Below are 20,977 nucleotides of genomic sequence, written 5' to 3'. Positions count from 1 at the left end.
GAGAGAGTAACTTAAGAATGAAGAAGACATGGGATCTGGGAAACAGGATCCAACACAGGAAACAGACACAGGGAATTCTAAAGATAATGGTGAGGGGAAGTGCTGGGATGGTAGCTGTGCTACAGGGCTGGGGAGCAACCAGTGTATACTGGACAGAAGGCCAGGAGGGATATCCCCAGGAAAAACAGTAAAACTGGTAAAAAAAAAAAAAAAAAAAAAAAAAAAAAGAAACAAAAAACCTGATGGATTTGAATCTGGGGGAAATTGTATTAAAAGGAGTATCACAGGGGCACCTGGCTGGCTCAGTCAGAAGAGCATGCAACTCTTGATCTCAGGGCCATAAGTTCGAGCCCCACATAGGATGTAGAGATTACTGGGGGGGGGGGGTGGCGGGGGGAGGAAAAGGGGTATCACAGAGCTACTGAAGGATGTTGGAAGACTTGGTCAGACTTTCAAGATAAGCAAGCAAATGAAAAAACAAAGCAACTCCTAACTTACAGTAAAACACAAAGTTATATAAGAAAGGATATGGAATGAGAGTGCAGTTGACCCTTGAACAATGCCGGGATTAGGGATGCCAACTACCCTGCCTTGCATAGTCGAAAATCCATGTATAACTTTTGACTCCCCGCAAACTTAACTACTAATAGCTTACTGTTGACCGGAAGCCTTACCAATGATATAAATGGTCAATTAACACATATTTTATATGTTATATGTGTTATATACTATATTCTAATAATAAAGTAAGCCAGAAAGAAGAGAATGTTACTAAGAATTTTATAAGGAAGAGAAAATACATCTACAGTACTGTACTGTATTTATTGAAAAAAATCCACTCCCTAGTGGACCCACACAGGGGTGCCTGGTGGCCTGGGCAACTGACTCTTGACTTCTGCTTAGGTCATGATTCCAAAGTTGTGGGATCAAGCCCCAGGTCGGGCTCTGGGCTAAGCGTGGAGCCTGCTTGGGATTTTCCCTGTCTCTTTCTCTCTCTCTCCCTTCCTCTGTTTCCTCCCCCACTCATACTGTCTCTCTAAAATTAAAAAACAAAAAAACAAGGGGACCCATACAGTTCAAACGTGTTGTTCAAAGGTCAACTGTATATTACTTGATATGCAGTGAAAAAATATACATCATCATAGTAAAGAAAATAGTGAATATAGATTTAGTCCCCAGATGAGGTATCATTATATTGGGAGAACAGAATGCAGAAAAGGCAGAGTGAGAGAAACCTAAACTCCTGTGCATGATAAACAGCAGTAGAAATGTCTGAAAGTGATGAATCAGGAAGTTTTGGGAGAGAGACGCTGGGAGGCCAGAAGAAATGACAGATGGGGTAAGAGTTGACTTAATAGACAACATGTCAAATTGAAAAATTCAAGGGTTGCTATTTAGAAACATAGAGGTTAATATTAGTAGAAATGACCAAAAAGAGCACTTCTTGCTCCATCTCTCCCACCCTTTATTCTCTCTCCCTGGTACTTATTTTGGGCCAGATTTCTGCTGTTTTTCTATTCTCTCATTAGTGCCATGTAGGGATTTTTATCTTCTCTCTGCCCTGTTCCTTCCTCAGCACATCAGTCTTACTGTTTTTTTCATTCTTTGCTAATTTGGGAGATGATAAATGATTTCTTGCATTTCTTTGCTTGTTGTTGATGGGCTCAAAATTTTTTACACCTTTTCTTGGTGGGGGGCAGGTGCTTTGGAATCGAACTTGGCAAAGTGATAAATGGTATCTCATTTAGTTTCTTTGATGAACAGAAACTGATTTTTGCTACATCTTTTTTTTTTTTTTTTGTCCATTTGGGCAATCATATGTTATAAACTTTCCCCCATCTTCCTTGAGAATATTCGTCTTTTTCTTGTTGAATTATAAAAACTCACATTAGGAGCACCTGGCTGACTCAGTCAGGTGGAGCATACAACTCTTGATCTTGGGGTCGTGAGTTCAAGCCCCACATTGGGTGTAGAGATTACTTAAAAAAAAAAAGTCTTTAAAAAAAAAACATATATTTTAAAAAAGCTCATGCTAAAAAGGCTACTAACCTTTCAAACAGTACCTATGTTGCACATAGGTATGTATGTACCTACTTTGATATTTGTCATTTAAGGTATGTTTTTCTGCATAGGAATTTAAATTTTATGGGGTCAAACCTATCAGCCTTTTCCTTTTCAGGGTTTGCCTTTCATGTCAATGATGTTTGGTTTGGAAAATCATGAACAACGCAAACAGCTTTGTGTTGTGTTCAGATTTCAAGAAAAACTGTCAGGAAGAACTTTTTCTTTTTAAATCTGCTGCAGTGGAAAGCAGTTGTAGCACCAAGATCCCACATGTAGCTTTTTCCCCACATGTAGCTTTTTGAAAGCCATGCATCTTTTAGGAGGCATAGTGAGGTTACTGTTAAATTGTTTCATTGGCTTATATATGTTTTTAAAATATCCATTAATCTTCGCACTTTTGGATAAGATGCAATTTACACAATGTTCAGACCTTAAGCAGAAGAAATCTTACTGTGGAAGAGATGAGAGCAAATGATCCAGCTCCATCGTCATGACAAGAGGCCTCAAGAGTAGTCAAGATGCCATAGCAAAACTGTACTGACGTTGAGATTTTTCTTTCACTTTACATAAGAAAGTGACGTAAGAGCTCATTAGTTAAAAAGCTGATTTTTTCCGTTTTTTAAAGACAGACCCATTTCTGGACTTAGGTTTCCTTTAGAAAAAAGGAGGCCTACATATCTGCTTACACATTAGGAAGGGATTGTCCTGAATCTTTATTGAAACAGTCTTTGATTTCCCTATTCCTTTTCTCACATCACCTCGCTTCTCTTATTTTCTCATCTAAATTGTGTGACTCTGGCAATGATTCACTCCAGATAACTTGCTTATGTAAAGAGAAAACATTAACTGTATACCTGATCTTGAAATCAGGACGGTGAGAATAAGACAGAAAGAAAAAAGAAAGAGGAAACGCAAAGTGGCCAAATTATTTTGTTTCTACAGGCCCAGTCACCTCAAGCCACTGGCTCCATACTCCTGTGACTTCTTCTTCCTGTCGTTCCCCTCCATTCCTCTCCAGAACCAAGAACCACTCACCTTTGTGACATCACTTCTACTGCTAAGCAACAGACCTGGGGCTCTCTTCACCCCCATGAGCCCTGGGAGAACGTTGGACCAAGGTGCTCCAAGAAGGAGGCTTTGCTGCAGAGGGAAGGAGAGAAGGAGGTGGAAAACATGCTGCGGGTTGTCGTGGAGTCAGCCAAGATTAGCCCACCCCTAAGCCCCCCACCCAGACCCTGCGTGTCCATCTACTTCCAAGGTGAGAGCCAGGATGGAGAGAGAGGCCCAAGAGGGAACACGCATTCAGTGAAAAAATAGACTTATTGGTGCTCTGCTCTATAAAGATGCCCTGTGTGACAGAAAGGTGAGGTAGACACTGTCCAGTTCTTTCAAAACTTATGTTTATTGCTATTATTTCTCCTATTATGACATCTCTGCCTCCCGTTTTTTTTCCAGGGAAATGGCTACAGGGAAAAGAGAAGATTAATACTTCTCAAGCTGCTTCTGTGAACTAGGGCTTGTGCCACAAGCCGAGGCTTAAAAAAAAAAAAAAAAAAAAAAAAAAAAAAAAAGTACCTGCTTCATAGGATCAATGTGAGGATTTTAAAAGATAATATGTGTACAGCTCTTTGTACAACATCCAGTAATGACCATTCCATCCTATGAGAGCCTTTTCATAAACATAATGATTTTTTCTCCTCACAATGATCCCATGAGGCAAGTTTTATTGTCTCCATTTTTTATAGATAAGGAAAAGTGTCCAAGAAGGTTGGGGGATGAAATGATTTGGGGGAGAATGTGAAGGAGATTAAGTATGTCTGTGTAACACAGAGCTGGGAGCAAAAAAGAAGAAGGCCAGGAGAAATAGTCTGTTGGTGGAAAGTAGGGGAAGGTGAATGCAGGCAAATGAGGTTTCCTAGCACATGTGGGGAGTGAGAAAATAAAGGCCAAGAGAAAGAAGGCACAGTAGTTTCTATAACAGGCATGAGTAAAGAATGAGGTTCCTTAATTTGTTTTTTCTGGGTTGTGAAACCGTCCTCACTGAATGTGACAACACCCCTCAGAGAGTGGACATCTGGGACTCCAGGCTCGAGGGCCATACATGTTGATGTCCCCAGGTACAGGTTCAGAGAGGTGTAGTGGACGTTTAGTGTGTCTTAGCTGTGAGCCAGGGGATAGCCTGATTCGGAGCCTTCTTTCCTACCACCTCAAAGGCATTATCTTTCTCCTCCCAGAAATACCTCTTACAAAGATGCCTAAATCCCAGACTCCTGGGCTTTCCCACAGATTTACCTACAAATTCTTATAACTGAATGTTTGATATTTTTTATTCCCTTTTCACCTTTCCGAGCCCCTCTTCCCCCATATACCATCCACTACCCTGCACCCCTTCCCACTACCCAGCAAGTGCATGCTTGCACACACACTCTCTCTCCCCCTCTTTCACATTCTTTCCTTGGGAAGGATATCAAGGTAATTTAGCAATTTAGAGGTTCTTTGCAGCACTATAGATTGTTCTTTGTTAAAGATATTTCTGGAGGAAGGGGATTTTAGTGGATGAAGAACTCTCAACCCATTATAGATGTTTTGGCATGACTTAAGGTCCACTAGACTTTGCTCTGGTAACAAACAAACCTTTAAATCTCAATGCCCTAACACAATAAAAGTTTATCTCTTTTTCACACCAAGTCCTGCATTGATGGGGCAGCAATCCTGAGTGGCTCCTCCAAGCAGGGTTTAAGGACCAGCTGCTTGCTGCTTTTAGCTGCAAAGTCATCCTGGCACCACCCTGCCCATAGATCGTGAGGGTGGATGTGAAGAGTGGAGAGAGGAAGAATGTCCTGGGAGATTTTAGGAGCCGATCTTGGCAGTGATGAAAATCATTCCCAAACTGCATTTGCCAGAACGAGTCACACGGCACCACCTGGCTGCAAGATGACTAGGAACTATGTACAATGGAAGAAAATGAAGCAAACACATTATCTGTCACATGGGATGATGTTACTCTTACAAAAAGTGAGAAATTTTGAAATGCCCAGAGTTAAGAATCAACTTCGTGGCACATCTCCCAATGTAGATTTGAAGTTTTCTTAGAGTCCTACCTCTCTTTACCACACTTGAACCTAGACTTTGAAATATTTCCTACCACCAATGACAGCCTCTTGGTACCTTTGCAGATGTCAAGAGGAGAACTAGTGAAGTGGAAGGGAATAACCCCACATGGAATGAGGTAAAACACATCAGGACAAATCCAAAAGAAGCAGTGACAACCCCAATAGTGAATTTGGGTCCTGGCCATGCTCAGAATTGTAGAGAGAGGACAGGGAGCCTCACAAGCTTTCCCCAAGGCTAGGGCATCTCAGCCTGGGAGGAGCCCCTGAGCCGATATGGCTGTGCAGTCCTGAGGGCCACAGCAGCCACACCTGCCCAGAGCTGTTCTTGGCCCTTCCCCTCCACTCCGGGGATGGACCCACGATATAGCCCATGTTGTCCAACCTGGCCATCCTGATGTTCCCAGAAACCTGAAGCAGAGACCAGGTTCCCTGTGCAGGATCCCTCTCATTTTCCATCCATCCATATCCCCCACCCCCACCCCAGGTCCCCAAACTCCATAACTACTAAGACGCCCATGATATTGCAGTCACACTGCGGAGTCCAGGAAGGATGCTCAGCATTTTGGTGAGAGGTAGCTAATGCCATCCTGTTAAGAAACCAGACTTGAGAGAGGTTCCTCAGTTGAAGACAAACAATGTGCCAGCTCATTCCCTGCATCTTTCCTCCTTTCCTAGAAGGGTGGGAAGGGGAGGGTGGAGGAAAGATGCTGACCTCCCCGTGCCTCCCACAGACGCTAATCTGGCACCTCTGGGACTGCTCCTTGCCAAATGACTCTTGTCTGCAAATCATCCTTCGGGACATGGGCGCAATAAAGAAAGAAAGGTGAGGCAGAGAGAGGCCGGAGGCTGACTCTGTGATCAAAAGCCACAGCACATGCTGCATCTCCTGTCTCTATCCATAGCTCACTCAGGTGGCAAGGATCATACCCATTCCAGCTAACTAATGGGGGAAAAAATGGTGGGGGATCTGCGGAAGGGTGGTGAGGCTGGGTATGCAGACTAGAACCAGGAACCTGGGAAGCCAGGGGCAGTTCTGTCTCTTCTGAAGCCACAGAATCTCAAATCTCTGCTTCTCTCTACCCAACCCTGGCTTCCATCATGGACACATTCTAGTACCCAGTGGAGACTAACACCCACTGAGACTGGAACTAGGGCATCCCAAGTCAAAATTCCTAGGATGGGGAATCTGATTGGCCAAGCTTCCATCAGGTGTCTACCCCTGGTCCAATCAGCTGTTACGTGGTACTGTTCCCATTCAGGAGGAGTGTGAGAAGGAGCTTCTGGGAAGGGGCTGGGCAGGGCACAGCCAGTAACTAGGCACCCAGTGCTCAGAGCTCCAAAGTCAATTACCAGAGACGCGAGAGCCCTGCGTCCTCTGGTGGATGCTTCACATCACTGCATTCTTCCTTCAGCCTCTGTGTGGACAACACAGCCTGTAATAGAGAAAACCCTAGATAAAGTCATGCCTGGGACAGAATACACCCTTTCCCCTTGGCTCAGGATCTTATATGTATTCCTCATCTCCCCAGGTTCATTGGCCTGGCTACAGTACTGCTCCAGCCCTTGGTGCAAAAACCAAGCAACGTCCTTTTTGTGAAGGACCTGACCCTGCTTAACCATGCCATGATGTCCACAGATGTGAGTTGGGCCTCAGGAATGGTGGCTAGAGGAGTGGGGGGAGCCGGTGAAGCTGGGCTACTCCACTTTAACAGAGGCCCAATGCCCCCACCAGACAGCACTTCCTGCCCTAGGAGGCCCTATCACATTGCCATCATCTCCCTGACCTCCCCATCCTGCCATCCATCTACTCTCTCACCCCTACATCTACCCATTTAGGTTGATTAATCAGTTGTCCATTGGGTGTCAGCCACCGTGTTAAGCCTGGGATGCAAAACTGAATGAAGCCCACGGTCCATTGATACCACTCACAGTGACAAGTGCTCCAGCACAAGGGTCAGGAAGGCTAGGTCACTGAGGTCAGGAGGAAGTGAATGATTCCATGTGGGAGGTAGCAGAAGGCTTTGTAAAAGATGTGATTGAGATAGATGGAGGCAGACAAAGACCAACCAAAGGAGAATAAGCAAAGGCTGTTTATGCAGACCTGGTTATGTATTTTGGCAGAGACTCAAAGACAGGCAGAGGAGGGGCGCCTGGGTGGCGCAGTCGGTTAAGCGTCCGACTTCAGCCAGGTCACGATCTCGCGGTCCGTGAGTTCGAGCCCCGCGTCAGGCTCTGGGCTGATGGCTCAGAGCCTGGAGCCTGTTTCCGATTCTGTGTCTCCCTCTCTCTCTGCCCCTCCCCCGTTCATGCTCTGTCTCTCTCTGTCCCCAAAATAAATAAACGTTGAAAAAAAAAAAAAAAAGACAGGCAGAGGAGGGGGAAAGCTGTACAGTGGAAACAGGGAAGGCTCTCGGTGTGCCCTAATTGGAGGCTACTGGTGGGGGAAGCTATAAGTGGACCAGCTAGAAGCTGGGCATCCTATGTGATCGGTTAGGGGTATGTATTTGGATTTCTCTGGTTGGTCCTAGGTGGAAAGAAAGGACAAAAATTAGGGAAGCTATCAGTTATCAATTAGTCAATCAGTTTAATTAGTTAATCAGTCAATTAGTTAATTAATTAATCAGTCCTGGCTATTTGGGGCCAATTGTTACAGGGGTTATTGTTTGGCTTCCTGGACTGGTTGCTAGAGGAGTACTCTGACTTCCTACAAGCCTGACTTAGAAATAGCAGGCTGACTTCCCGGGATGGTTACTGTAGATTTATTGGGTTGGTTTCCTGAATTGATTGCTGCAGATGTGGGTCAGAGTTCCATTTTTATAGAAGGTCTGGCCACTGTCCTTTTGTATATTGAGTTTCTCAGTGGGCCCAAGTTTGCCCAATGGACGGGAAAGAAAGACAATCCCAGGCAAGGGTGTAAGGTGCATGTGTGAAGGCTGGAGGGAGACAGAGGCAGACAGCAGGTGCAGGGAGGGTTGGTTGCTGTACTGCTGGCACACGGGAGCTGGGAGGATGTGAAGGGAGTGGTGGGAGAGCTGAGACTAGCTGAGACCAGGGGCCTGAGGTGAAGGGCCTTATGGTCTATGCTGGTGAGTTGTGACTTTACTCTCATCGGTTAGGGCACTTACACAGTGTTTAGGAAGCAATTCTGGCAAAGGTCTAGAGTTTGGATGGGTAGTGAGCACTTGGAGGCAAGAGGTTAATTAAGAGGTATTTGCAGGAGTCCTCACCTGAGGTCAGGAGATGTTGGACTAGGAGGATTGCTGTTGGCATCAGCAGTTTTGGACTGGTCCCAAGGTGCCTCTCCCTCTCCTCCCTACCCCACCGCACCCCCCTTGTCACCTTGTCACTACCATGTGCCTCTTCTATTCTCCACATCCCCTCTGCTATAACCCATTGCTCTCCCCCTACCAGTTCATAACCTCCCTCCACCCCAGACTTCACAGACCCCATGGTGTGGCATGGCCTGGTACCATGGCCATCATCGCTGCCCACAGGGGGACTGGGCATGAATTCAGCCAGGCCAGGTAAGGTTCCAGTGTTATGATGCGGCCAAGAATAGCAGGATCTGGCTTAAAGCTCCCCTGCCTTTGCCTTGCAGTGCACTGTCACTCTACAGGTGGCCCTTAGGAGAAACCAGGATATTGAGAAGATAGGTATGTACTTGGGACTTACCCCTGCTCTTCTCCAAGCATAGCTGGATGGGCTCTTTGGGACTTTGGAGGACATCCCTCAAGGCCTACGGAAAGATTATGACCAGGTTAGGGTTTAGAGGCCAGATCTTGAAACACCTAGCTGAGGTTATCTGTCCCCGACCCCCCCGGCCCCGCCAGTATTTCCACTTGACATCTCTAGAGATAAAGCCCAGCCTCCAATGGCTGCAGAGGGAAGCAAGAATAGCCATTCTAAGAGCCCCCCCATGTGTGGAGTGTGGGGCCCAGGATTACTGAGACTGAGAGAGAGCCTATTTTCTGAGGAGGACATGTGCCCCTTTTGAGGCCTCTTGGCCATGGTTTTAGTCAGCACCTAGTCACTAGGGATAGAACAATGAAATGCGACCATTGCCTCAAAACCTGAGCCCCAGCCTCCGAGAGCCCACCCAGACTGTGTTTCCCCAGGCGATGGCGACCTTCTGGGCATAAGTGCACGAGAAGTGGCTGTGCAAAAACTGATGGTCCCCAGCTCCACCATGTCCAAGCCTCTGTCTTCAAAGCCTCAGCACTTTCAGGTGAGGACCTTCCAGGTTGAAAGCCCTCATGATTCACCTGACTGTCTCACTGCATTCCCAGTTCATCCCCATCTCTCCACAAAGTCATGGCAAAGGGCCAGAGCTACCAGTCTTCTGAAACTTGCTGCACATCTTGCTTCTCTGGGTGCCATTCTGAGCCACTTCTGTAGGAAGCTGAAGCTAGAGACAGCTCCAGTGAGGCATAGGAGGCACTGTTGGCTGTACACCAACCAGACCTGGCAAGTTCTAGGGAGGTGAAGCAGAAGGCCTGACCCTGCCCTTCAGGAGGAAACACAAGGCTGGCCATCCTGTGGCCCCATCCCTTTCCATCAGGCTAGTTTGCCCAGGATAGAAGGTCACTGTGCCAAATTACTGCCCTTCCTATGTAGTAGAGGTTAGAGCAAGATTCTGACATGTGACCTGTTTGCCAAGTTTGGCCCTCTCTTGTCCCGGAGGGACAGTAGCTGTATGTATATCATTCCCTGAAGGGTCCCTGGACTTGATGGAGACACATGAGGCCTCGTGGAGAAAGGCCAATCCATAGCCTGGGCTGGGAGATCCATATGCAGTTTACTATCTACAGTAAGATGGCAAGTTTCCATGATTCTGCCCTGCTGGCCACTGCCAACTCCTGTTCTTTCTCCCCTTGGGCCTCAGACAGCCTGGGTCTTTTCTGGGCTCTGCATTGCTCTTCCTCTCCTTCCTTCTAATCTAGAATGAGTCCCAGTAAAATATATAAAGGGGAAGTAGAAATAACAAGTCAGAAAGTAAATCACAGATCATTGATTCAATTGCATGGAACTTTAAAATTCTTAATTCCTTAGGGGCGCCTGGGTGGCGCAGTCAGTTAAGCGTCCGACTTCAGCCAGGTCACGATCTCACGGTCCGTGAGTTCGAGCCCCGCGTCAGGCTCTGGGCTGATGGCTCGGAGCCTGGAGCCTGTTTCCGATTCTGTGTCTCCCTCTCTCTCTGCCCCTCCCCTGTTCATGCTCTGTCTCTCTGTCCCAAAAATAAATAAACGTTGAAAAAAAAATTTAAAAAAAAATTCTTAATTCCTTAAAAAGATTGTAGACAAAAGTAAAAAAAAAAAAAAAAAAAAAAAAAACCAACAAACTGGGTAAGATTAGACTTCATTCTGTGTTCTGTAACAAGTCCATAGCAATTGAGAAACACTAAGTCTACACAAGATGGAAAGGACAAAGCAGTGGAGGGGACAGTTCCCAGAAAAGGAAACAGAAGGAGCCACAGCCTTCCCAGCACTTGTCTTCAGGCTGGCAGCTCCCTGTGTGTCTTCCTTCTGTCTGCAATAGATGCCTCTCATCAGAACACTTTGTTCTTTAAGAAAAGAGTCTCTGGGGCGCCTGGGTGGCGCAGTCGGTTAAGCGTCCGACTTCAGCCAGGTCACGATCTCGTGGTCCGCGAGTTCGAGCCCCGCGTCGGGCTCTGGGCTGATGGCTCAGAGCCTGGAGCCTGTTTCCGATTCTGTGTCTCCCTCTCTCTCTGCCCCTCCCCCGTTCATGCTCTGTCTCTCTCTGTCCCAAAAATAAATAAACGTTGAAAAAAAAAATTTAAAAAAAAAAAAAAAAGAAAAGAGTCTCTGTTGGAAAAGGGGGAGCCCAGGCCCCAACATGAGGTTCCCCTGTGTTCCCCTGTAGGTCCGAGTGAAGGTGTATGAAGCCCGACAGCTCATGGGCAACAACATCAAGCCGGTGGTGAAGGTGGTCATTGGAGGCTACCAGCACAAAACACGGATCAAGATGGGAAACAATGCTTTCTTCAATGAGGTGGGCCGCACATGACCTTCAGAGCTGAACAGGGCACTTGGGCCAAGTGGGCCAGCCAGAGGCTGGGCATTTCCCTCAGCCATCAGGCAAGCTTGCATCTTCCACAAACACTGACTGAGCATTGGCCAAGCACTGCTTGGCACTGGAAATACAAATGAAATAACTCAAAGCCTCACACTGAAAGAGTCAGTAGACTGTGGAGGGAACCAGCATGTGAACACATAAACAATGAGAATGAGATAAGATTGGGGTTAACAGAGATCTGATCTGGGGGTGCTGTTAATGCAGCATGAAATGCAGGCCCAGACCATGTATGTCTTGTCATTGCTGAAGCCCTAAGCTATAGTATTGTGTCTGATACACAGTTGGAAGTCCATGACTACTCACTGAATTAATCAGTGAATAGACCAATAAATAAAAGATTAAAGCACAGTGGGAGCAGGGAGGAATGGGTGGACTGAGGAAGGGCTCCTGAAACCTTCAAAGAAGAATCTACCAGTGAAAGAGGGACATCATAGAGAATTAAAAGTGAGGAAAAAACAACTGTGTCTTCAGAAGCCTATAAATGAGAAGCAGCAGGACTTGGCAGAACTGTAGATAGGAGTGTGGCTGGAGGGGAGTGGCTGGAGGGAAGCCTGCAAAGTGCACTGGGACCCTGTCATGGATGACACTTGGGAGTCACGGAAAGAATCAGGAGAGTGACGGGGCTGGGTTTGCACTTGGGAAAGAGGTTTCTGGCTGCAGCAGAGGCTGGGGAGCAGTGGACTGATGGGGAAATCTAGAAGGAGGCAGAGGCTTGGGTCTCCATCCCAGGGCAGCTAGCTGGGCCTTGAGCCGCTCATGACAGATCCTCCTGGGATTCCCTACCCCTGCCCTTTACCTAGGCAAAACACCCCCTGCAGGAGCCTGGCAGGCCTCTGCTTCTTGAGGAAGAGCATGAAATGGGCAAGGGCTGGGGCAAGAAGCTTGCTATTCTGAGCCTCCAGGCTTACTGAGTCCTTGGGTGAAGTGGTAGAAGAAATGTCATCCAACCCCTATCCCCATTCTCTCTACCTCAGATCTTCTTCCAGAATTTTCATGAAGTGCCTGCAAAGTTCTTTGATGAGACCATCTTAATCCAGGTGAGGAGCCAAACAATATGGGTCCATTTTCTTGTCCCACCTCAATCCTCGGAAGGACTTCAGCTCCCCACCCCCACCCTTGGAGCCAGTCACTTCAGATGGTCCTTCTGACCCCAAGACACAACCTCCACCACCTTTGTCACTCCCTGGCAGCCCAGACTTCCCACATTCATTTAACAAATGTTATAGAATACCAATCACTAGACCCTGAGCTGGGCCCCGAGGTGAATAGCCCCTTCCCATGTGCCAGGATTCTCATGTCACCAAAGGACCCCTCAAATGTTCCCTTAACATGGGACATTCCATTCCCTATCAGAAGGAACTTGGTAACAGTGGTGACTGTGTGGTTACCAAATGCTTCCTATGTGCCCACCACGGGGCTAAGGGGAGCAAGGAGGTCTCTCCCTTGAAGAGTGTACATGTTCTTGGGAACACCGGAACATGGGAAATGATCAGGACGGCATGCAATGGAGAAAGTCGAGTGCAACAGTTTTCTCTGGGCTGATCTTTGGGTTGACCAAGTGGATTGGACCCTCTGATCAATTTCCTCATCAGTAAAATGGAACTAAAATTCTGAACCTTACAGGGTACCTCTGAGAATTAGATGAGAAGAACTATGTGGAAGCGTGGGCCATTAGGAAACATTATATAAATTCTAGAGGGCCATTAGGAAGCATTAAATACATTCCAAATATGCCCTTACAATCCCTCCCATGGGGATGGGGGAAATGAGGGATGTGAATAACAAATCTTTCTGGGAACCCCTCTGCAGGTGATGAATTCCACACTAATGAGATTCAACGCAGAGATCGGGAGATTCCAAGTGAGCTCTGGATGAAGGAGGAGGTTTGGTGAAACAATTAACAGAGACTCACCATGGGTTCCATGCCTGAGTCTAGGGGCAAAAACTTGGATTTTCCTGCAGAAATATCCAGATTTGAATCTACCCAAGTTATTCAGAATCTCTTTCTCATATATACAATGGGAATAATGACATACTCAACCCACAGAGTTGTTGTAAGGATAAAAGTGTGTACCATTTATGAAAGAGCTGGGTGCCATGTTGAATACAATGGACACATTTCAAACCTCTGCCTCCAGGAAATGGAAGCAGAGGGTCCAAAAATGCCAACCTAAGAAACACAGAGAAAATTGCTGTCTATGAGAACAGAAAGAAAGGTTTGCTTTGGAAAGACACAGGCTGGGAGATGAGGAAAGCTGACACTTATGAAGGGCTAAATAAGATTCTTCAAATCCAGGAAGATCAGGAAAAGGTAGGGTTGCCAGATTAAATACAGGATGTCCCATTACATTTGAATCTTAAACAACAGGTACTTTTTAAATACAAGTATGTCCTAAATAATTGCATGGCTCCTGACAAATACTCCAGGGGACATACGTATACTAAAAATGTAGTCATTGTTTATCGGCAGTTCTAACTTAAGTGGGCATCTATTTTTATTTGCTAAATCTGGCAACCCCTGGGAAAGTCTTCCGTGTTGAGAAAGGTATATTTAGGACAAATCAAAGTAAGGTTTCTTTCTCACTACTTGTAATAAGCACATGAAGAGTCATGACCTGTCCCTCAAAGAAGCAACATGGGCTTCGAAATGAGAGATTCTGGAGAGGTTATATGGCAGGTGGTAAAAAATGCTGTGCTTTCGGCAAAGACCATTGCACAATTTCCAGATAAGGACTAATGATAATGAACTGTTAAATAATTTATAGACATGAGAGAAAACTGAGCCTTTCTTTAAAATAATTTTTTTTAATTTTTATTTTTGGGGGGGGAGCCTGGGTGGCTCAGTGGGTTAAGCATCCAACTTCAGCTAAGGTCACGATCTCACAGTTTGTGAGTTTGAGCCCATGTTGGGCCGTGTGCTGACAGCTCAGAGCCTGGAGCTTGCTCTGGATTCTGTGTTTCCCTCTTTCTCTGCCCCTCCCCTGATCATGCTCTGTCTCTCTCTCTGTCTCTCTCTCTCTGTCTCTCAAAAATAAACATTAAGGGGCGCCTGGGTGGCGCAGTCGGTTGGGCGTCCGACTTCAGCCAGGTCACGATCTCGCGGTCCGTGAGTTCGAGCCCCGCGTCAGGCTCTGGGCTGATGGCTCAGAGCCTGGAGCCTATTTCCGATTCTGTGTCTCCCTCTCTCTCTGCCCCTCCCCCGTTCATGCTCTGTCTCTCTCTGTCCCAAAAATAAATAAACGTTGAAAAAAAAAATTTTAAAAAAAATAAATAAATAAAAAAAAAATAAACATTAAATTTTTTTTAAATACATAAATGTTTATTTATTATTGAAAGAGTGCAAGCCTGGGAGGGGCAGAGAGAAGGGGACAGAGGATCTGAAGTGGGCTCTATGCTGAGAGCAGCCAGCCCAAGCCCTATGCAAGCCTGATGCAGAGCTTGGGCTCACAAACCGTGAGATCATGACGTGAGCTGAAGTCAGATACTCAACTAACTGAGCCACCCAGGCGCCCCAATGAGTCTTTTTCCTTAAATTACTTCTTTGAAAAATTTCAAACATACACAAAAGCAGAGAGAATAGTATCATGAGTTCCCACATCCCAATCACTCAACTTCACTAATTCATTGCCAGTGATGTATTGTCTACCCCTGGCCTACCTCCCCACCCACTGGATTATTTTGAATCAAATCTCAGACATCATATTTTTAAACATTTCAGTTAATATTTCTATACATAAATATCTTATTAAGCATAAACAATTGTAATTATCACATTTTAAAACCTTTATAATTCCTGGATAGCATTAAATACTAATCAGTGTTCAAATCCCCTAATTATCTTATGAATTCCTTTTATGTTTTGTTCAAGTCAGGATCCAAACCAGGTGCGTACTCTGCAGTTGGTTAAAATGTATTTTTAGGTCTCTGTGATTCTGTTGGTCCCGCTCCCTTTTTCTCCTTGTAATTTGTTAAAGAAAGTGGATAGTTTGTCCTGTAGAGTTTTCCTCTAGTCTGGATTTTGCTGACCGCATCTCTGAAGGATCATTTCACATACCTCTCTGCCCAGGTGTTTGCTGTCTAGAGGCTCGCTAGATTTGGGTCCATTATCTGGCAAAATGACTTCAGCAGAAGGCACAGAATGTATGTTGGTCTCTCTTTTTATATCGTTAACAGCCATTGATGATCACTGCCTGGATCTATTGCTTCATTAGGGGTGCCTGAGTTTTTCTTTGTTTTCTTCCAGCTTTATTGAGGTATAATTGACATACAATGAATTGCACATATTTTAAAATGTATCGTTTGAAACTGTCACAATCAAAATAATGAACATATCTATCACATTTATCACCCCCAAAAGTTTCCTTGTGCTCCTTTGTAATTCTTCCTTCTCACCCCCATCCCACCTACTCCCATCCCCAGGCAGCCACTGGTCTGCTTTCTAGAACTATAACTTGGTTTGCATTTCCTCAAATTTTATATAAATAGGATAATACAGCATGTATTCTTTTTTGTTTGGCTTCTTTCACTGGCATATTTATTTTGAGATTCATACATTTTGTTGCATGTGTTAATAATCATTCCTCTTGGGGCGCCTGGGTGGCGCAGTCGGTTAAGCGTCCGACTTCAGCCAGGTCACGATCTCGCGGTCCGTGAGTTCGAGCCCCGCGTCAGGCTCTGGGCTGATGGCTCAGAGCCTGGAGCCTGTTTCCGATTCTGTGTCTCCCTCTCTCTCTGCCCCTCCCCTGTTCATACTCTGTCTCTCTCTGTCCCAAAAATAAATAAACGTTGGAAAAAAAAATTTTAAATAATCATTCCTCTTTATTGCTGAGTAGTATTCCACTGTGATTCTAACTTACACTTCCCCAGTGACTCGTGATGTTGAATACCTTTTCATGTGCTTATTTGTCACCTATATATTTTCTTTGTTGAAGTGTCCAGATCTTTTGCTCATTTTCATTGGGTCACTTTCTTACTGCTGAGTTTTGAGGCTTTCTTATATATTTGGGATACAAGTCCTTTTATCAGATATATGACTTGGAAATATTTTCTCCCAGTATATGATCTATCTTTCCATTTTCTTAAGTGTCTTTCAAAGAGCAGAAGTTTTACATTTCAGTGGAGTCCACCTCATCAAATTTTTCTTTTATGGATTGTGCTTTTCTTGTTGTAGCTAAAAAAATCTTTGCCTACCTAACCCAAAGGGGTAACTGAGTTTTTTGGTTGTTTTTTTTTTTAATGTTTATTTTTTTTTTGAGAGAGAGACAGAGACAGAGTGAGTTGGGGGAGGGACAGGGAGAGAGGGAGACACTGAATCTGAAGCAGGCTCCAGGCTCTGAGCTGTCAGCACAGAGCCCAACGTGGGGCTCAAATTTTTGAACCGGGAGATCACGACCTGAGCCGAAGTCAGATGCTCAACCGACTGAGCTACCCAGACACTCCAAAAGGGTAACTGGGTTTTAAAGCAGGCCTAACATGAAGAATTTGGGGACTACTCTATGGAACCTTCAGATGTGGGATACAAGGGTGACCTGAATATTTCGCGGTGCCTTGCCACCCGCCACCTTCAATCCTGTACCACAACCCTCAGGCCTTGGTCAGAAACCCTCTCCCAGGGGAAAGGGAAAGCCCATAGTCTCTTTGCCAGCTCCTCCCTTAACCATCTTCTTCCCCAGGATGGGAGACACCTTTCTCAATCCAGAAACAGGGAAGAGTCAATGCTGTGTTGGCCAGGCAGTGCTATGTGGTGGTTAAGGATCCTTTCAATCCAGATCTCCTCATGTAATTACTAGTTGTAAGACTTTAGGCCCTTTTCTCACACTAAGTACCCTCCTCTGCAGAGTGGAGGTAATAATGGACCAACTTCTAGGTTGTTGTAAAGAGTAAAGGAGTTAGGGCAAGGCAAGTTCTCAAGCACTGGTGGCTAATACTGTCAGTACAGTACTATTGTTCATTGGTGTTGAAAATCTTGGGGCGCCTGCGTGGCGCAGTCGGTTAAGCGTCCGACTTCAGCCAGGTCACGATCTCGCGGTCTGTGAGTTCGAGCCCCGCGTCAGGCTCTGGGCTGATGGCTCAGAGCCTGGAGTCTGTTTCTGATTCTGTGTCTCCCTCTCTCTCTGCCCCTCCCTCGTTCATGCTCTGTCTCTCTCTGTCCCAAAAAAAATAAATAAACATTGAAAAAAAAATAAAAAAGAAAAGAAAATCTTGAGTAACTAATCCTTACTCTACTCTTGTCTTTCCAGACAGATATTGGTTTTATCTACCGTTCTGCAGGTAGGTAACAGTTGTTGCAAATACGTGTGCCTTCTGAGAAAAAGCAGATCAGTTGTCCAAACATCTCAAAATTCCTGTATGTTCAACACATGGGGGGAGAGTATTAGAGGGTATGAATTATTTTCTGTATTTGATAATATTTATAATCATAAGATCTTTCTCTGTAAAACTTCAAAGCATCCCTTTGGATCAAATGCTAACCTTTTATTGCAACCTGGAATTGAATTTCTATTTTTTGAGGCCAGTATTGGGGGACTGATGTTTGAGTAGAGGTTTCCACTGTAACCATCACACACAACCTGGCCACAACATACATACCAGGTTGAGGTTTGGACTTAGGGTTGGGGAAAATGCTTGCCTCTCTCAGACCAGGATACTAACAACTGTAGGTTCCCAGGATGGGAGAGGGGTCTCTGTTTCCTAAAGGCAATGGCTGGTAGCCTGGGAGTATACTAGCTTTGCCCAGTGGTAGAAGTGACTCCCATTTTCCTCTGCTACTGTATGGGAACTAGAAATTAGTAGACACACTTCCACACCCCTCTCCTGGTTTCAGGGAAGAAGGATGGAGACTGAAGGCCAGTCTCCCATGGGCCCTCTGCCCCTCCAGGTCACACACTCCTGAGGAAATGGTTAGGCCTCTGCCAGCCAAATGAACCCAGCAATGGTGTGAGAGGCTACCTGAAAGTCACCATTTGTGTCCTCAGTGTGGGAGACCAGGCTCCGGTGAGACTTCCCTAGACACCCCAATAACATTTCCTACTGTAGCTGCTTCTGTAGGGCACCCCTAGGCCCTCAGTGTGGCCATTGATCTTCACCTGCTTTAATTCATACACTGTATCACTCGAGGATTGTCCATCCCTCCCCTATACCAAGTGGAATGTTGGGGAAGCCAAATCTGGTGGCCATGGCCACAGCCATCCTATGACTCTGACCCTATCAGGTCTGGTCTCTACAGGTAGATCAAAAGCTGCCCTATGGGACTGATGACACCAGCACTCAGATCTTCAAGTCGACGGTGGTCCCGGTCAACTTGGCCTACTTACATTTCTTCATCTACTGCGCGGAGGACCTTCATCTCAGTTAGACTCAGGGTGGCGGGGAGGGAGTGACCCTGGAGGTTCCCTACACAGTGGCGACCTAGATTCTCCTGGGGCTTCCCTGTTCCATTTTGATGCTAACCTAAGATTTAGGTGGAGAGGAACAGGTGAGACTGAAATCCACCAAAATTTGTTTTATGAAGGCCCTACAGATACCCTTTAAAATTGGCCATATGCCCCTGACTGTCTTCGATGCCCAGAGGCAGACTCACAGTTCCCTATGCTAGCACCCATCCCTGCTGCCCATTATGTGCCATGACACATACCAGCACATAGAGAGAGAGTGGAAATGGGAGAGATCTGCCTAGGGGGCACCATGCCAATTGATGGCATAGGGTTTCAAGTGGTTCTATCACCTCTCCATTTCCTCCCCTTAAAAAAAATACTTCTGTCTCATAAATCTTGTAACTCTTGTTCACAGAGAAACAGCACTTAGTGAGTCCTGTGTTGGAGGTGGAACTAATTGGGGAAAAGGTAAGTGTAGAAAGGGTCTGAGGTTTAGAGAAATTGTCACCTAGATGGTGTATGGGGAAAGATGGAGTCGGTGGGCAGGAGCCCAGGATTAGTATCTAAGTTCCTCCATCAATGGGCTGTGACTGATCACTGGACCAGGAACTCTTTGAAGGTGGAGGCCATGGATTAGTCACCCTGTATCCCAGAGCTGTGCTCAGTGCCCTGCATGGAGAAAATGCCCAGTGAAAGCCAAATACACACAAAGGGCACAAATGAGTGAATGAGTGAATGAAACAACATGCCCGCAGACAACACTGAAACTGTCACTGTCTTCTTTGGGCCTCGGTTTCTTCATCTATAAATGGAAGGTTCTAGGCCAGAGAGTTGCTGACATTCCATGATCCTCTGTAAATAGAGAGTAGCATTTTCCAAAGTGTGCTAATGGATGTTATGTGCAAAAAAAGGATCCTACGTTCAAATTTGGGGAATGCTGGGTTAAGGTTAAAGAGGTTTGTCTCTTTAAATTCATAAACCATAGAATTCATAAACCCTGGTTTCTACCATATTCTACCTATTAAAAGTGTCATTAAATCCAGCCCATACATAAAAGGAGGGAAATCAGTGTCTACCTTTCAAAGGAAGATATACCAAAGGATTTGTGGACATATTTTAAAACTACCACACTGAGTGGGGTTTGGGTGCTCTGGTCTAGGGAGATGCTCTTGGGTGATAGGTGGCACACAATTTTCAAAAACTTTAGTATCTCTGTGGTTTTCTTAGTGTGTATTTTTTTTAATGTTTATTGTTGAGCGAGAGAGAGAGAGCGCATGCACGTGCAAGGGGGGGGGGGGTGCCAAAGAGAGATGGGGACAGAGGATCTGAAGCAGGCTCCAGGCTCCAGGCTCCAGACTCCACACTGACAGCAGAGAGCCCAATGTGGGGCTCCAGCTCCCCAGCTACGAGATCGTGACTTGAGCCGAAGTCAGACACTTAGCCAAGTAAGCTACCCAGGCGCCCTGATTTCTTAGTGTGTATTAAAAAGTTCAATCAGGGGCGCCTGGGTGGCGCAGTCGGTTGGGCGTCCGACTTCAGCCAGGTCACGATCTCGCTGTCTGTGAGTTCGAGCCCCGCGTCGGGCTCTGGGCTGATGGCTCAGAGCCTGGAGCCTGTTTCCGATTCTGTGTCTCCCTCTCTCTCTGCCCCTCCCCCGTTCATGCTCTGTCTCTCTCTGTCCCAAAAATAAATAAACGTTGAAAAAAAAAAAATTTTTTTTAATAAAAAAAAAAAAAAAAGTTCAATCAGTCCAACCAACCTTTGATTTCACCAACATGATTGCTTAGAATAGAGCCAGGTTTAAAAACGAAGTCAAGTAGGGGTGCCTGGTGGCTCCATCAGTTAAGCATCTGACTCTTGATCTCAGCTCAGGTCTTGATCTCCAGGTCATGAGTTCAGGCACCCTATTTGGCCCTGTGTTGGGTGTGAAGCCTACTTAAAAAAAATGAAGTCAAGTGATGCTTTGGAAAAGGGTATTACATTGTGTACTGCCACTGTCGACATGGTTTTTGTTCACTTTTCTATTGGGATCTTAGAGTTTATCTAACAAAATCTATGTGTATGCATTCATATAAGAAAGTTAGTAATGCTATGACTATTTAAAAACAAAGTCAATTGAGGGGCACCTGGGTGGCTCAGTTGGTTAAGCATCCAACTTTGGCTCAAGTCATGATCTTGCATTTCATGAGTTCAAGCCCCGCATCGGGCTCTGTGCTGACAGGTCAGAGCCTGGGACCTGCTTCGGATTCTGTGTCTCCCCCTCTCTCTGCCCCTCCCCCTGCTTGTGCTCTCTCTCTGTCGCTCAAAAAATGAATAAATGTTAAAAAAAATTTT

General features: G+C 45.7%; 1 protein-coding gene across 15 annotated transcripts in view; it reads left to right on the top strand.

Annotated features, from left to right (window-relative positions):
- Positions 1–20,977, top strand: part of FER1L5 (fer-1 like family member 5) — a 62,524-nt gene that overhangs the window by 4,216 nt on the left and 37,331 nt on the right. For 11 of the 15 annotated variants that reach the window (XM_045445820.1, XM_045445822.1, XM_045445818.1 and 8 more), the window contains exons 2-14: positions 3,007–3,322; positions 5,241–5,293; positions 5,909–6,000; positions 6,707–6,815; positions 8,776–8,830; positions 9,293–9,402; positions 11,058–11,186; positions 12,245–12,307; positions 13,080–13,130; positions 17,510–17,540; positions 18,148–18,263; positions 18,496–18,619; positions 19,059–19,111. In XM_045445820.1, coding sequence (XP_045301776.1) covers positions 3,238–3,322; positions 5,241–5,293; positions 5,909–6,000; positions 6,707–6,815; positions 8,776–8,830; positions 9,293–9,402; positions 11,058–11,186; positions 12,245–12,307; positions 13,080–13,130; positions 17,510–17,540; positions 18,148–18,263; positions 18,496–18,619; positions 19,059–19,111 — 1,071 coding nt within the window. In that variant the 5' untranslated portion in view covers positions 3,007–3,237. Of the gene's footprint in view, positions 1–3,006; positions 3,323–5,240; positions 5,294–5,908; positions 6,001–6,706; positions 6,816–8,775; positions 8,831–9,292; positions 9,403–11,057; positions 11,187–12,244; positions 12,308–13,079; positions 13,131–17,509; positions 17,541–18,147; positions 18,264–18,495; positions 18,620–19,058; positions 19,112–20,977 lie in introns of those variants that run through there. The other 4 variants (XM_045445815.1, XM_045445824.1, XM_045445826.1 and 1 more) reach the window with 4 other exon arrangements.

The sequence above is a fragment of the Leopardus geoffroyi genome, chromosome A3, assembly GCF_018350155.1.
Source record: "Leopardus geoffroyi isolate Oge1 chromosome A3, O.geoffroyi_Oge1_pat1.0, whole genome shotgun sequence".
Taxonomy (NCBI): Eukaryota; Metazoa; Chordata; class Mammalia; order Carnivora; family Felidae; genus Leopardus; species Leopardus geoffroyi.
Note: the sequence above shows the minus strand (reverse complement) of the source record. Positions and strands in the feature narration are given on the sequence as shown.